At 37.7% G+C, this 15,786-nt stretch overlaps 3 protein-coding genes across 6 annotated transcripts; 2 read left to right on the top strand and 1 right to left on the bottom strand.

Moving 5' to 3' along the window:
* The first annotated feature begins 109 nt into the window (after window positions 1-109).
* Window positions 110-8,039, top strand: LOC105689690. The gene is made up of 8 exons (XM_012406886.3): window positions 110-1,520; window positions 1,788-3,471; window positions 3,538-3,772; window positions 3,841-3,950; window positions 4,031-4,277; window positions 4,352-4,556; window positions 4,637-4,838; window positions 4,912-8,039. The coding sequence occupies exons 1-8, from the start codon at window positions 1,300-1,302 to the stop codon at window positions 6,424-6,426; spliced, it is 4,419 nt and encodes a 1,472-aa protein (XP_012262309.2). The 5' UTR covers window positions 110-1,299; the 3' UTR covers window positions 6,427-8,039.
* On the bottom strand, window positions 6,258-15,784 carry LOC105689695 (transmembrane protein 64). Of its 4 annotated transcripts, none has more exons than XM_012406893.3 (4): window positions 15,689-15,784; window positions 14,826-15,606; window positions 14,464-14,625; window positions 12,416-14,385 (listed from the first exon to the last, which is right to left on the bottom strand). In XM_012406893.3, the coding sequence occupies exons 2-4, from the start codon at window positions 15,357-15,359 to the stop codon at window positions 14,221-14,223; spliced, it is 861 nt and encodes a 286-aa protein (XP_012262316.2). In that variant the 5' UTR covers window positions 15,360-15,606; window positions 15,689-15,784; the 3' UTR covers window positions 12,416-14,220. The 4 variants fall into 4 exon arrangements, with proteins under 4 accessions (XP_048514463.1, XP_012262316.2, XP_048514462.1 ...); XM_048658505.1 differs by having other exon boundaries at window positions 12,416-14,111; window positions 14,196-14,385; window positions 14,826-15,765; XM_048658506.1 differs by lacking the exon at window positions 12,416-14,385 and adding an exon at window positions 6,258-6,394 and having other exon boundaries at window positions 14,826-15,768.
* On the top strand, window positions 8,196-14,388 carry LOC105689693 (alanine--glyoxylate aminotransferase 2 homolog 1, mitochondrial). Its single transcript, XM_020854506.2, has 9 exons — window positions 8,196-8,352; window positions 8,454-8,548; window positions 8,635-8,819; window positions 8,892-9,204; window positions 9,302-9,505; window positions 9,585-9,899; window positions 11,886-12,137; window positions 12,207-12,353; window positions 12,974-14,388. The coding sequence occupies exons 1-8, from the start codon at window positions 8,334-8,336 to the stop codon at window positions 12,342-12,344; spliced, it is 1,521 nt and encodes a 506-aa protein (XP_020710165.1). The 5' UTR covers window positions 8,196-8,333; the 3' UTR covers window positions 12,345-12,353; window positions 12,974-14,388.
* Window positions 15,785-15,786: the final 2 nt, after the last annotated feature.

Raw genomic sequence — 15,786 nt, 5'->3', positions numbered from 1 at the left:
TATATCCCCTCCCTGTCAGATATAAATATATGTTGATATCCTAAATTCAGAGTGGGTGCAAGTGCACTCAAGATTTAGAACTTTCGCGATTCGTACTGAAACAAGAGAAAATCAGGACTCACCGTGCATGAGATATAATCCAAAATGTCGGCTCGTTTTATCCAATAATAATTTATCCGTTACAGGCACAATTTTCACCGCACATATCACAAAAACTTGCTAGAACTTGCAAGGAACTTTGAAAACTGCACTTAATACCACGACAACTTCACACTTGGCGATTTACACTTCCCCGATCATCGGGCACAATGCCCTGATCCACAAATTCACTGATATATAACCGCAGCTCAAACCTACTGATATTCCATGGATTTGATGAAATTAACACTGATATTTCATATAACGATACCTGGAAATAAAACACAGCACGTTTAATCTCGATCCGGACTTCGCGAGGTTTACCGGATGCCGCCAAAAGTTACCACCGGCATGGCGTCTCGAATGTACCGAATTTCGGATTCGGACGAATTTGATGAATTAAATCGCCACTGGATATCGGCTTGAACGACAAAATGGCTAATGACTATTCCTCAGACACGTATACAAGTAATCAACGCGAAAATCAAAGACAATACGCAATAATTCAACGAATTTCAAGCGGATAAGCGGATACTTTTTCTTACGCGTCCGGTGTTGGAACAATTCTCCTTACTGAGCGTCATCGCCAATCAACTGTCTTCACCAATCGAAGCGACTGGAAATTTTGAAAAGGACTCTCCTCATTGGACCGCCGATATGCGCGAGCCTGTCTCAAGTTCGAAAAACAAAACACGGTTGTGAACACTGATTAAACTCTGATTATGTAGAGACAGTGGCTATTATATTAATATTTAGCTATTCAGGTATATTTTAAATAATTTTGTTGGGAGTTTTTACACCATCAGTAACTTTATTTGACTAAAAACTGAATGTTTTTGATGTATTACGAAGCAAAAATATGTAATGCGTCAGACACCCACTGGAAGACATTGTCGCCAGCGGATGGGGTCTCAGGATGGGGATGCGGTGGAGGCGCCACCTTATCATATGCATGTTAAACTGTAGAGGCGCGTAAAAGCCGTAGGTGGAATTGCGTTTGTGTGTGAGAAATATATCCGATCGATATAACAGGATGCAGAGTGGTGGGCGTCGGTGGTGGTGATGGTGCAGGCCATCCCCATGACATAAAGAGGATAGGGTGATATCGGTTCGCGTCCTTAACTTTTTTCCGCTTTAATCCTGAAGGACTAGGATGTAGTTATGCCAAAAAACAGTTCGAGGCATGCGATAGAGTCAGGAACAAAACGTTCTTACGTTCGACCGACTATTCGGGCTAACGCCGCCGAGAATAAACATTATCGAAGCATACACATCGGTGTTGTGAACGGGAAACGATGGGTTCTGTTAAAAAAACGTCTAGGTCTCGCCACGGACGAAGACCTCGCTGGGCATTTACTGGACTTGGGTGAATCTTCGCCAAGGTATTTACTGAAATTTTTATTAAACGATCTGCATATTATTCTGCATGGCGATACGCATTGTGCGATGGATTATCCAAGTCTAAAAATCGTATGGGAGGGGGTAGCTGTCACTTATACCGAAGCAACTGCTGGCAATGGCTGGCTTGTGAAACGTCAAACGAGAACCCCACTACGCCCCCTACTATTCATCGAATCGCGCGTTCATTCGAAAATACTCTCTACTTAATATTAACTATATCACACTTGTATTATGGTGATTGTTAATAGGCTGAACCAGAGATGTCAGAACGGAGGTGACCGGAAAGCTGACAGTAGCAACGAGGGAGATAGTCCTGCTACTGCCACTGTTGAAGATGCTGTGGATGAAACAGAGGAGCCATTACGTCGGAGTCCCCGCAAACAAGTACCATTGCCTTCAACAGAGCCGGAATTGTTATCATCAAATGGCAGTGGGATTCAAGAAAAAGAAACAGAAACCATTACAGATATTGTTAAAGTACATGTCCGACGAAGCTCTAGAAATAAGCATCACAAAAGTAAAACCAAGCATCATAAAGTCAAGCGCAAGAAGAAGAAGCACTGCAAGAATTTAGAAGATACTTCATTAGAGTTAAACGAACAAAATGGAGTAGTCGTATCTCTGGCTCAAAAAACTAACGATGATTCACTTGATGTTAAGAGGAAAACTAATGATGAGGGTCACTTGAACATAAGAGCTGATTGCTACATCAAGGAGATTAAATCCCAAGAATCTGGGACACAGGTAGGTTTAGAAAAACCAAAGACTGAAGATATAGATAGGATAAAGTTTGCTGAAGATGTAAATAGGACCAAAGATAGCTTTGGCAATGTTATCACGGACACGGACATTTCGTCTAAAGAGTTGACAGACATTGATAACTCAACTGTATTATTTGATAAGACAGAAGAGGTTTCTCCAGCTAAGAATGAAAACGACAAGTCATCGATTGCAAATACCTGCAAAAAGAAGCTTGTGTTAGCAATTGAGACAGATATCACAGAGGATTTGGGTGTGCAAGGAAATATCAACAAGAAATCTGAAAATTCAAATTTATCCGATTCAGATTTGGATGGTGACCACAACATACCTGATCAAGATAATACTCGGGAACTGAAAGTTAATAAGTCTTCTGATGAGCGAAAAGGCCGTAAAAAACGAAAACGAATCAGAAATGAGGCCACCAATGATGGGACCAACATCAAAAACGTGTCCGCCAACCTGACAGAAGAGCATGCGCATAAACATCGCAAAAAAAAGCACAAGCATACCGGTGATCACAAGAATAAAAAACATCACGATGTACGCAAAGCACCACAAAATGGAATCATTGTTCCTGAAGAAAATGCTGAGCTTATTTCTGTCATAGCTAATCTTCCTTCTGCAATTCATGAGAGCACACCAGTTGAAACAAATCTAGAAAATTCTTTGACTGAACCACAGAGATTGGCGATAAAAATAAAGCTGTGTCAAGAATGCAATACGCGCCATTTGCAGGATGCTTGTCCACTGCTGGATCCTCAGTTTGCAATTTCTGATGCTACTTCTTATGACGACTGGTTGAATGAGCATAACGATAATCCTGAAGTCCAGAAAATAGTCCGCTGTGATGATCCGATGTCAGAAGGGTATGATAAACCTGCAGACGATGGTTTTGAATCAGATGAGGAGCAGACAAACATAGAACAATCAAAGCAGAGGATTAAAATAGAAAGCGAAGAAAAGCAGTTGATTATTGACAAGGATAGACCAGTTTATGCAAGAGATTCATTACCAAAATGCTTGGAACTTAAGGTATCAAATCGGGACCACGGACTCGGTGTGTATGCCAGGAGTGAAGTCCCGATGTATGCCAGGCTAGGCCCACTCGTCGGTATTCCTGTCAAGGAAATGGATATTCCAGATGACTTCCCAATGAGACATATCTGGGAGGTAAGATGTTCAATTGAGCTTCACCTCAGTGGATATTTAATGGAATACAAAAATTCGTCATTGCAGATGGAGCATAATGGTAAGACCACATACATCAGTACCACAGACCCATTGAGAAGTAATTGGGTTCGCTATATGCGGCCTGCTGATACAAGGGAAGAAAGAAACGTTGTCGTTGTAACCATACAAGGAGAGCTTCACTTGGTCACGACACAAAACATTTCTCTTGGGACTGAATTGACTTATTGGGCAGATTCTCAATCCTCGGCTTGGACGCGAAAAAATAAAATGGATAAGACGAGTAAGTTGTACTTATGATGAGGAGATGAAAGCTCTGCAAACAATTGTTTGAATTTATCTTTTTTCTAGACTGTGGAGGCTGTAATCTGAATTTTGCTCACCCGATTTATTATCGCCTCCATTGCTGCATTTTTCATGATACCAACTACAGCCTCACTATCAGAAAATATCATTGCAAGGTGAATAGAATGAAAAGACCTATCTAAAAAATCTAAAAAAATTGTCAGAATTCGAATTTAGTGGTGACCCAAATGTTCAGGTTTGTGGAGCCGCCGTATTGGGAAAAGATAATATCATGAAACACGCTGCCGAGTTACATGCTGGTCGTGGAGCTTATCAATGCCAGTACTGTAAAAAGTTTTTCCTGCGCCTCAACTATCTTGAAATGCATCGAACTTATGGATGTTCCCAGAATCCGCAGAGAGCACGGCCTCTCTGCGATTTTTGTGGTCGAAAATTTTGTCAGCCCCAAAAATTGAAAGTTCACATCAAACGAATGCACAGCGGTAAGAGTTAAAATGGACAGATCTTGTCAAAATTGAGAACTTTCCCTTATTTCTCTTCCGTGAAAATGTTGTAGATATGTCTGAAGTTCTCAGAGAATTCCAGTGCAAGTTATGTTTGAAACTTTTGGGGTCGCGAGCAGCATTGCAGCGTCATATGAAAGAGGTACATCACAAAGACGTTATTGGAGCAGCTACTTGTGATCGTTGCGGGAAGATGTTCCAAAATAAAAGCAACCTTAAGATTCATATGTTGACGCATAGCGGAGTCAAACCCTTTAAGTATGTTGTATCAAAAAAATCTATACCTTTGCATTGATTGCATCTCCGATTGCATTGTCACACTTCGATTCATTTTTTAGATGCAAAGAAAATAGTTGCAAGGCTGCATTCACGACGAAACAATGCTTGCAATTTCACTACAAAAAAGTACATGGCCTGACCGAAGAAATGATGCCCAAAATCGAACGTTCTGTAGCGTACACATTCGATGCATACAGCGGCGGTCTAATTGAGGATACGGGTCGCGGAAAAACGCCTAAATTGAGTCGACAAAATTCTCAGGTATGCATATTTATTTTCTGCTTCACCTGAAAAAATTGCAAAAGATGATTACCATGACTACTCTGATGTTTAGGATAACAGCAACAGTTTACCATCATTGGACGAATGCAGTTCGGAAAGCAGTTTAAAAACTGAGACACCGATAAAAGCTACCGAACCTGAGGTGATAGAATATCAACACAACGAAGAACTACCAACTAAGGATGAATTAGACCATGAAAGTCAACAGCTTCCATCACCGCAGCCAAGTACTCTACAGATACCTGACAACATAGAATCTAGTGTGGAGAATATTCGTACGGAAGGTGATTTATATGCAACTTCTAGGTTGCAAAGTAAGGGAAGTAAAAAGTGGATGGGTGAGTTCAATACCCCTGCAACTCCAGAAATACCTACCGGGCCCCAACCTTTGTCTGCTTCATCGGATGTTTATGAATTCGAGGAGAGAAAAGAAGAGGATAAAATAACGCAAGCACTCATCGACGAGTCTAAGCTAGGTCTGAATGTTTACAGGCGAACAGAAAGTTCTAATGCCAGTCTCTTGGTAGAGGCAGCATTGGATGCTGCGGAGAGAGACATCGGAGCTGTTTCTAGTCCGATTTTAGAAGATAACGATAGAGATACAAATTTATATTCGATTTCCACACATTTACAATCACCTATGCCTCAGAGATCTCCTGACACACACCTGGATTCTTACATACAACATCAAGAGTTGATGTCTCCTACACCAACCCCAGACAATCGTCATACTCCGCCTAATCATTTACACATGGACTATCATCTGCACAGACCCGTCGACTACATGAATGCAAGAACTCATAACATCGAGCAGTACTTGCACCATGAAGATCTGCCCCGGGTTTCATCTCCAAACAATTATATTCATGTGCAAGATTTAGTGTCCCCGGCTGTGACGCCTAGCCCAAGATATCAGGATGTGCACCACCATCAGGTACCAACCGATAATCTTTCTAGCGATGAAGGCGATTCTGTTGCCCAAAATTTAAGCCTCCCTGTCAAAGAAAAAGCTCTGCAACTCGACCTTTCCACTTCATACAAGTATGATGCCATTGAATCGGATTTTGGAAGGGAAAGATCAAATTTCGAGCCTTTAGTGTTGAATAGCAGTGAACTTCAAGGCTTAGATATGTCGGCTAGAGGGTTTCACCACAGTTTTGGCGCTCAGGTACAAAATGCTCGCTATCATCATCACCTCTATGAAATTACAGAAAGGCAAACTGTAGATCTCAGTCGAACAGGGGGCTACTCGATGTCTCCCCCACCTCCTCCACCTCCTTATCCACATAACGACGTTCTCAGAGTAGTGAGCCTAGACTTGACTCCAGGAGGACGACATAGCGTGGATTTGAGTCTTTCTAGGTCTCATCATTTGCATGGGACTGGAACACGGCTACTGACGAGTCCGCAACCACCAGGTGTCTCGAATTCGCATGTTGTGCCTGATACGGTCGATGGCCGAATTCTTTCTCCCCCGCCTCCCGGATACAATCCAACTTACCCGGTAAGTCCAGCTCCTTATCACCCACCTAGACCTGGATACCACCATTATTCTGGTTATTACTAATTTCTAAAACAAATTTTCATACTCTACCGAAATCCAAATAATTATAGTGTAAAGGGAGTCTAGTATTTTGGGAATCAGACACTAGTGTTTACTATTTAGCAAGATCACGATGGTTTCTGCACTTAAAAAAATGAAAAAAACCAATCGTCGTCGTGATTATTCGTTATTTTTGTTAACATATTCTCAAAAGTAGGACATTGATGATTCTTGTGAATTTGACATTTGACAGGATGCACACGTGGTAGTAAGTTTGAAAAAGTTGTTATTTAGCTTTTAGCATTAATATATTCTTCTATCTAGAATATATGATCCTGACACATGCCTTGGCCCGGAGTCACATAAAAATTAATTATACATACTTCTCATAAATTATTATTTTCATCTCACAGTTTCACCATCTTTTTAAATTCTAACGATTGGTTATTTCTAGTCAAAGTGATTGTTGCAATTTTTAAAGAATTACCGTTGAGTTTTACAATTGAATTATCCTGGATTCCGTTTTGAACATTCAGAATGTTCACGGCAGTGCGTAGGTGGAAACTTAACGTTCATAACATAATATTTATTATTAGGGAAAATTAGATCTAAGATTAAAAAATATTTGCATGATTATCTGATGAAGCTCAAACCTTTTGAAGGATGATTCAACTTGATATATGTTTAGGGTTGGGGTGAATAGGAGATTGCGACTAGTCTACATGTAGTTCTTGCTTACTGCCCGTGAAGATAATTTGTTGAAAAAAGATAGCATAGTATCAACGTTTATTCAACTAAACTTGCCTAATTGCAAGTTTATCATGCAAGTGAAATCATGTATGTTACACATTGGAATAATTTGCAGTTAGTATCCGAATCAAAAATCTTCTATTGAACTTGACAAGTTTGTACTTACTTTCAACAATATCATTTATTTAAGCTTAATCCGATGCTAATCGTGTCTTCGTTTCATCCCCAAAATAGTCTTATTTAGCTACTATTTATCAACACCAAAGATCTAAAATATAATTGTAATAATTGTGCCAAATTATATTGGGAGGCAGCTGTTGTATTGTAGTATATATGTTCTTTGATTGCCAATGGAGTTATTCTGCTATTAATTTTAATCATGGAAATAGCTACAATTTATCTTCAAAGTGCAGTGAATTCTCTAAAAATCTCTCCTTTGACATTTGTAAATTATCAAAACCTTGATTTTCCTTTGTAAATATTTAGAATTCTAATATATAGGCACTATTGTGATATGATTTTGTGATTTTATATTAATATTGTTGGTATACACCTACAGCTACTTAGCCTTCATGAGATTGAGGATAACTCCATGAATGTTTCTCTTGAGTGTGATATTATTTATTTTTTAATTCACCTAAATTAATTATGCAAATCTTATTTAATCAATTACATTCTGTATATTGTGCATATACCATTTAGATTAACAAGTGAAAATTTTAAGATACTAATTCTGAAAAAAAAAGAAAAAAAAAACTCAAAAGGATAATATTTATGAGTACAAAATGTGGCACAGGATATATTTATATCGGGTTTATTAATTTTAAGAGAATACTTATAGAACTTACGATAATTAAAAAGACCAAAATCTTATTCTCTCCCAACAATTGTGTTATTCAACATTTAATTACATGGCCTAGTCGTATCGCACAACATCCAATGTGAATGCCCTGAGATAAATTATGCAACAGGCCACTATAATAGCCTTTTCGAATTGACACTAAAGGTCGATGTCGATATGAGGCATTTACATACGAATTATAAAAGATTTCGTGATGGTCTCTTCGATCGTCAACGAATCGACAATAATGAAGTGGTTTTCCAATGGTGAGCAGCTGAGTTGCTATTGGATCTTTTCAAACTCCGGTTGAATTTACATTTCGCAATCAAGATTCGTGATAATGGCACTCCTGAGACAATGTAAGCCCCTGCATTTATTTTTATTTGTAATAATTCAGTCTCATTTGCTGTCTATTAAAACCTGGACAAGCTACTTAATGATTTTCTAACTTGTTTTATAGATTGGAAACATGCACAATGGAACTATCTACGCAAGTTCAGTGCATCACAGATACCAGAAATGCCAGCATGCAACCACGAACCTTGTCCTTATAAAGTACGGTGTTTTTTGATAGAAAAACCAAAAAATCATTTTTCACTTCTAATCTGATGGAACTAAAGATTTGGATGATCACTTTCCAGGGCGAAAGCTATGATACAGTGAAAGCGACAACTACATTGCACACAGCACCTTGCCAGGTACCTTTCTACAAAAAACCATTGTTGATACACGAAGGCTTTGGTCAGTGGCTCTGGGACCATGAGGGAAAACGATACCTTGATATGTTTGCTGGTGTTGCTACAGTATCAGTCGGTCATTCCCATCCGTGAGTTACTGAATAAAATACCTTGGCATTTAAAAGTAAAAGAATGTAGTAATAAATGGGTTTTCCAAACAGGAAAATCATTTCTGCTGTTCTGCAGCAAATGAATCGCTTAGGGCATACAACGCCGATCTATATGCAGCCTCGTCTACAAGAATATGTTAAAAAATTAGTGTCAAAAATGCCTGGTGACTTGTCAGTTGTTTACCTGGTTAATAGTGGTTCAGAAGCAACCGAACTCGCTTTTTTAATGGCTCGACTCTACACCGGTGCTCATGAAATCGTATCATTGAAGAATTGCTATCATGGAGGTAGCCATACGGCGGCAGCGTCCACAGCATTGTCAACTTGGAGATATCCTGTGAACTCACCATCTGGACATATTCATGTTGGTAATTATTCCAACGTGGATTACATAATACCGCAGAAAACTTTGGGCTTTTAGATAAAAAGCCTAATTGCTATTTTGTGATCTTGGACACCAGGTTACTAATCCTGATGTCTATCATGGTCCTTGGGGAGGGTCAAGATGTCGCGACAGTCCTATAGCACCAGGTAACAGAAAATGTCAGTGTACCGGTGGAACTTGCTTTGCCTCAGACAAATACTTTGAGCAAATAAAAGACGTTTTTAAATTTAGCCTGCCAAATAATGGACGAGTTGCCGCTTTTATTGCAGAGAGTATCCAAGTGAGTTTTGCACTGGAGATTTATTCTGTAGTGGTCTTGAATTTCAGCTCAATATATATTGTTGTGTTGTGCGTGGAAGGGTGTAGGTGGGACTATACAATTTCCAAGGTCATATTTATCAAGAGTCTATGAATTTATACGCTATTATGGGGGCGTGTGTATTGCCGACGAGGTGCAGACTGGATTTGGTCGTACTGGAGAATATTACTGGGGATTTCAAGGCCACGGAGTTGAGCCCGATATTGTCACTATGGGAAAGGGTATTGGCAATGGCTTTCCCATGGGTGCTGTTGTTACGAGACCGGCTATTGCTAACACCCTGAAGCAGGCGCTACATTTTAATACCTTTGGAGGAAATCCCATAGCATGTTCTGTAGGCTCTGCAGTATTGGATGTGAGTGCACACGCCATGAAAAAGTATTTTTTTAGTCACTTCTATTGAAGTAACAGTATTTATTCCACGTCAGACTGGCCACTTCTGACAACATATTTCTCAAAAAATGAACATTTCTAAAAGCTACGATTTTTTAAGAGTTTCCATGGTATTCTGATATATTTTGAATTCAGGGATCCAAATATAAAAGCCAAATTGATCTATCTTCAAGATTGATCGAGTTATCGTCAATTTTTCGCTGTTAGGAACAGAAAAATTATAAGGCATATCGATTGGTTTTAGTTGTAGACCCACTTTGATTCATCGCAATCCATGCATGGGTCAAAATATTCGAATTTCTCGGTCTACGAGGGAGCCCAAGCTTTGCTGGAGTCAGGTAGCCAGTAGGGTAGCGCTTTGTTGTGAGACGTCACCTTCGGGGCTGAGCAGAGGTCACGCCCCACAACAAACCGCGCGCCCGTGGCTACCTGACTCCAGCAAAGCTCGGGCTCCCTCGTAGACTGAGAAATTCGAATATTTCGACCCATGCATGGATTGTGAAGATTCGAAGTGGGTCTACGACTAAAACCAATCGATATGTCTTATAATTTTTCTGCTTCCAACAGCGAATAATTGATGATTACTCGATCGATTGCATGAGTAGACGATTTTGGCTTTCAGATTCAGATTCCTGTGCTGATTATATGTGAGATTACTCTTGGAGAACCAAAAAAAAATTCGATTTTTGAGCAAAAAATAAATCATTTTTTTAATTGGGTTTAATATGCTTTTCTTACGTATTTTCACCTCAGGAATCCGAATCTGAAAGAAAAATGGATCTATCTTTAAAATTGACCGAGTTATCGCCAATTTTCAGCTTTTCGGGGTCAAAAATTAAAAATTTATTTTATGTTCTATTTTAATGTAATTTGAGCTCAGGAATCCGAATCTGGAAGAAAAATTGATCTATCTGCAAGAATGACCGAGTTATCCCCATTTTTTCGCATTTTTTGGCATAAATTTGAGGATATCTCGAAGGGAAAAAATCGTAGCTCAATTTGGACGACGGATTCGTGTTCCTGAGGTCAAAATACATAAGAAAAGTGCCATACCATCAATTTTAAAAAATAAAAATTTTTCGCCAAAATTTGAAAAAATCGTAAGGGGTACCCCTTGGAAAAATCTCAAATTTTGACCAAAAATTTTTATTTTTTAAAATTGATCGTATGGCACTTTTCTTATGTATTTTGACCTCAGGAACACGAATCCGTCGTCCAAATTGAGCTACGATTTTTTCCCTTCGAGATATCCTCAAATTTATGCCAAAAAATGCGAAAAAATGGGGAGAACTCGGTCATTCTTGCAGATAGATCAATTTTTCTTCCAGATTCGGATTCCTGAGCTCAAATTACATTAAAATAGAACATAAAATAAATTTTTAATTTTTGACCCCGAAAAGCTGAAAATTGGCGATAACTCGGTCAATTTTAAAGATAGATCCATTTTTCTTTCAGATTCGGATTCCTGAGATCAAAATACGTCAGAAAAGTGTCATTTAATCAATTTTAAAAAATCAAAATTTTTGCCCACAATTTGAAAATTTTCCAAGAGGTACCCCTTAGATTTTTGTTTATTTTGGGGACAAAAATCAACATACTTTTTCTTCGGATTTTATATGCTATTTTTGTTTTTTTATCCCAGGAATCCAAATCTGCAAGCTAAATAATTCCATCTGTAACATTGATCGAATTATCGCCAATTCATGACCCCTTATGTATAATAGTGCAACTATGCACTCATTTAAATTACGAGTTTTTTTGATTCGAATTGCAAATATCCAGTTCAATACATCAACTATTCCTTCTGTCTTATTCAAATGAGGGTTCACAAGGTCCCAAAATCCGTTGCCACATTGAACAAGTCCCCATGAGAACAATTCAGTAGACGTCACGACAGATTTCAATTAATGGTATGTCAAACAAATCTAAATTAATAATAATACTATAGATTATTGAAGAAGAACAGCTCCAGGAAAATGCATTCCATGTTGGGACTCACTTATTAGAAAGATTGGGGGCATTGCAGTTGTATCATCCAACAGTTATTGGTGACGTGAGGGGAAAAGGTTTAATGATTGGTGTCGAGTTGGTTTGTAATCCAGAGACCAGAGAGCCTCTGCCACCATCTCAAATGATTGAATTATTCGAAGAAATTAAAGACATGGGTGTACTTGTTGGAAAAGGTGGCCTCCATGCAAATGTGAGTTTAATTCATTTATATTCGTCACCAGCTTTTATTCACAGGTATGATCAATAAATCGTATCACAGGTGCTGAGAATTAAACCTCCTCTGTGCGTAACAAAAGCTGATGCGGATTTCACTGTAGAAGTAATAAATAAAGCGATTCAGAATCTCAAACACAGATATTCATATAATGAGGAATCTGTGTACTGCAATGGTGTTTGACTACTTAAGGTTTGTATATAATGTATTATTTCAGTTTATACTAATGAAATATGATTAAGGTACATCAAAGGTGAATAACAAAATATTTTATTATTTGATAAGCATGTATAAGCATTTACATAAATTTTGAGACGCGGCAAAAGCAGCGATCATGGATTATTCAACTATTTCTTTATAGAAAATAAAATTGCTCTCATTATGATTTTCTAGCCATGCATAAACAGTTGTGTGCTTTCTCAAGAGAAAATTTTATAAACTGTCATTGAAATTTGGAACATTCACACTGGTAACGAGATTCTAGCAATTCTAAATATTAATTATTAATAATTAATTTCTGTACAAAGTTAACTCAGGATGGATTATTACATTCACACCACGATTGAAGCTATTTCTCAAGCTTTAGGTATTTCAAATAATAAATATGCATGATCAAGAACTACAGTTTGGAAATGTACACTGTATAATATTGCAATTTTAGAAAAACTCAGATGGCAATAAATTAAGAGAATGCAATGTTATTTATTCAATATAAACAACGATGACTTGTTTTTTAATAAGTAGGGTAGATATCATTTTTTAGCAAACTGATCACTGCAAAAATTATAGTATAGAAACTCTTTTCTTTTTAGCTTCTCATTGTCTAACTAAACAGTCTATCAGATGAAATATTTCTGGAAGCCCGAAAAATCGGAATAGATCTACTATGCATAGGTATGCATGTTTTTATATACTATGTATATCACAACTTTGAGAAATGTACTAAACAATAGTTTTATTGATATTCATTTTAACACGAGGAAAAAAATATATTTGATTTTTAGTCGAAAAAAATTTGCGTATGATACAATTTGTCAAGAGAAAAATATCGCCAATCATCGTGATACTTTTTCTTTCAAAAATTAATTAGTTCAGTTATTGCAACTTCCACTGATTAAATCTAATGTTGATAATTTTGTTCACAATATAAATAATATCTATGTTGAGTTCAAGAGTAAGTTTCGAGTACTAATTAAATTTTTTTATAATAATGTATGATACAATTTCATACACTAGATAAATTGTTATTTTACGCCAGTCATAGTTTACGTTTGAGAGAGCGGTATCTGCCTGTCATCGTGGCAGAATAGTTAACACTGAAGTTTGCATCGATTTTGGTGCGAGCAATAACTCAGTCAGCTCCAGGAATCGAGTCACTTCAATGCAACTACAGTCTGTCCTTGTAAAGAATCATCAATATATGATCAGCTATATGTTGCATACAATAGTTATAGCAATTGATAAAAAAATAAATATTTTATCGAACTATATTCACAAGAAAAAATAGTCTGCATAAATGCACATCCAATTCGGTTTAAGTAATAATTAGGGGGGGATACATATATGGGGACTGTCAACTGAAATATTGTATGAAAACCGCATTGAATTGTGGGTAGAAAATTAGCGATCACAATATATTTGGATAATTATACCTAGATAATTTGGCACGTTGAAAAAGTTCATCAGTTCACCATTGATTTAAAACAGATATAGCGGAATTTTACCACCAATCTTTGTTCAATGTTTGTAATCGCATTATTTGGGTTCAATCAATGTTAGATAAACAATAACTTTGCTCTTCATTTTCAACCACAAATCAATCGAGTCTTTGGCATGAGGTTTTTATCAGTTTGTCTACTGTTTAGATATCGAAAATGCTTCAGTGGTATCCATTCTTAATTCCACATAATTGTGTATTACACCAAACTACTAGTATACCATAGTCGAGCCCTGATCAAAAATCATTTTTGTTAGAATATTCCTTGTTTTGATATTATCCTGTCGTTTTTAGGGTTTATGCAGAGATCAAATTACCTCCCATTGTTTTTAGTATTGATGATCAAGCAATGAAGTTGGATAAAACCATCTTTGAGTCAGGGAGAGTATCAAGGAGAAAATGTGGGGTATCAGCCATTGATGCTAGGTCAGCTTCTAGCAATGCTAATTGTAATTCTCTTCTTGCTTTTTGCACTATATAAACCATAAGCGACACACCAATGAGTATCTGGAAGAGGATATCAACTTGATTAATTCAAAGGAATAGCTGGCACTCATTAACAAATGATTGGATAATCCTTGTTACCTGAAAACAAAATACGACGTAACCAGTGGCTGCTGTCGATCTGTCTTCAAGTACATCCTGCATAGATCTTAAACTGCTTCCTAAGTAAACATTTATTAATTGAGCTGGCAGCAAGCCTATCGCACTTGCAAGGTGATACCGGAAGCCACTAAGGTTGCTCACCTGGAAAAAATAGGAAATTTCTGAAATCAGACTGGGAATTCTGAGTTCTTGTTTTGTGAGGATGTAACTTCAGCTGAACCTTGTATGGGAGGCCCTTATTCAGTTGAGCATTAATAGTTACGTGCGCTGCTACATTAATGTTTTCTAGATTGTGTTGAGCTAGGCAAGCTGAAATTCAATGTTATCAAGTTCAAACTTACTGCAAATATTGTATTTTGTAGCCCAAATGGAATCGGCGTGAGTCTGGCAAAAAGAACAACTTTGAAGGCCTGGGGTCCTGAAATTACTCTCAGAATTGCTCGTGCTGTATCACTTCGAAGCAGAGCTCCAATGGGCAGTCTCGAAGACAAGGCTCCCAGGGTACCATGTGCTATAGCTATACCCAAGTTGGCTGCTAATAGAACCATGGTAATGCCTTTCATAACGCCGAACAAATATCCACTTGCAACGATCAGGAACAAATATCCAATAACGATAGGAAATGACACAATGGTAAATAGGCCGATAAAAATTATGGTGACTAGCCAAGGATTTTGATGCTCTATCCAGTAGAGCAAAGTCTTTATATAGTCACGACAGACAAACACAATGGCCCCAAGAAACGCCAGCGTAGCAATTGTGATGACAATGTAGCATAGTGAATTGGAATTCACACAGTTGCAGCGTATTGTGTTGTGGGAGTTTTTGAACGTCCTGATTCCATTATCACCACTTTCAATGCTGATTACGTCCATTTTAATTGTTTATTATCCTCAATGTTCACTCAATTATTATATTTATCAGTGTTCTTTGTAGCAGCAGATGCCAACTTCTCAATTCGTTAATACAGTGTATAGATTATTTTTGGTCACAACGGTTGGATGGGTTATTACTTTTTGGCACAGGTCACATTGGTAATATAACTTTCGTACTCCTATTTCGTAACTGCTGTTCGCCATTGCGTTGTAGTCATGACATTGAAGGAGTGTCAAATTGTTACATCTAAACGTAAATAATAATACCATCGAAAACACGGGCAACTCTCTGATTATATTATTTGTAATTCGGCGATTTAATAACTCACAGTTTTGGAAATGTCACGATTCATCAGTACACTTTTTACTGCGAACTTGACAGACGGTTGACGGCATTGCAACCGCAACAATAACCGACGAGTATCGC

This window comes from Athalia rosae, chromosome 7, assembly GCF_917208135.1.
Source record: "Athalia rosae chromosome 7, iyAthRosa1.1, whole genome shotgun sequence".
NCBI lineage: Eukaryota > Metazoa > Arthropoda > Insecta > Hymenoptera > Athaliidae > Athalia > Athalia rosae.
The sequence above is the reverse complement of the archived record's forward strand: the minus strand, read 5'-3'. Positions and strand labels throughout refer to the sequence as shown.

Coding starts and splice junctions, on each gene's coding strand:
- LOC105689695 (XM_012406893.3), bottom strand. CDS start 15,359: ATGGACGTAATCAGCATTGAAAGTGGTGATAATGGAATCAGGACGTTC. Junction 14,626..14,825: donor TACAAAATACAATATTTGCA/GTAAGTTTGAAC, acceptor TATTTTTTCCAG/GTGAGCAACCTTAGTGGCTT. Junction 14,386..14,463: donor ACGTCGTATTTTGTTTTCAG/GTAACAAGGATT, acceptor ATCCTCTTCCAG/ATACTCATTGGTGTGTCGCT.
- LOC105689690 (XM_012406886.3), top strand. CDS start 1,300: ATGCCAAAAAACAGTTCGAGGCATGCGATAGAGTCAGGAACAAAACGT. Junction 3,773..3,840: donor AAATAAAATGGATAAGACGA/GTAAGTTGTACT, acceptor TCTTTTTTCTAG/ACTGTGGAGGCTGTAATCTG. Junction 4,557..4,636: donor AGCGGAGTCAAACCCTTTAA/GTATGTTGTATC, acceptor TTCATTTTTTAG/ATGCAAAGAAAATAGTTGCA.
- LOC105689693 (XM_020854506.2), top strand. Junction 8,820..8,891: donor TCAGTCGGTCATTCCCATCC/GTGAGTTACTGA, acceptor TTTTCCAAACAG/GAAAATCATTTCTGCTGTTC. Junction 9,205..9,301: donor CACCATCTGGACATATTCAT/GTTGGTAATTAT, acceptor CTTGGACACCAG/GTTACTAATCCTGATGTCTA.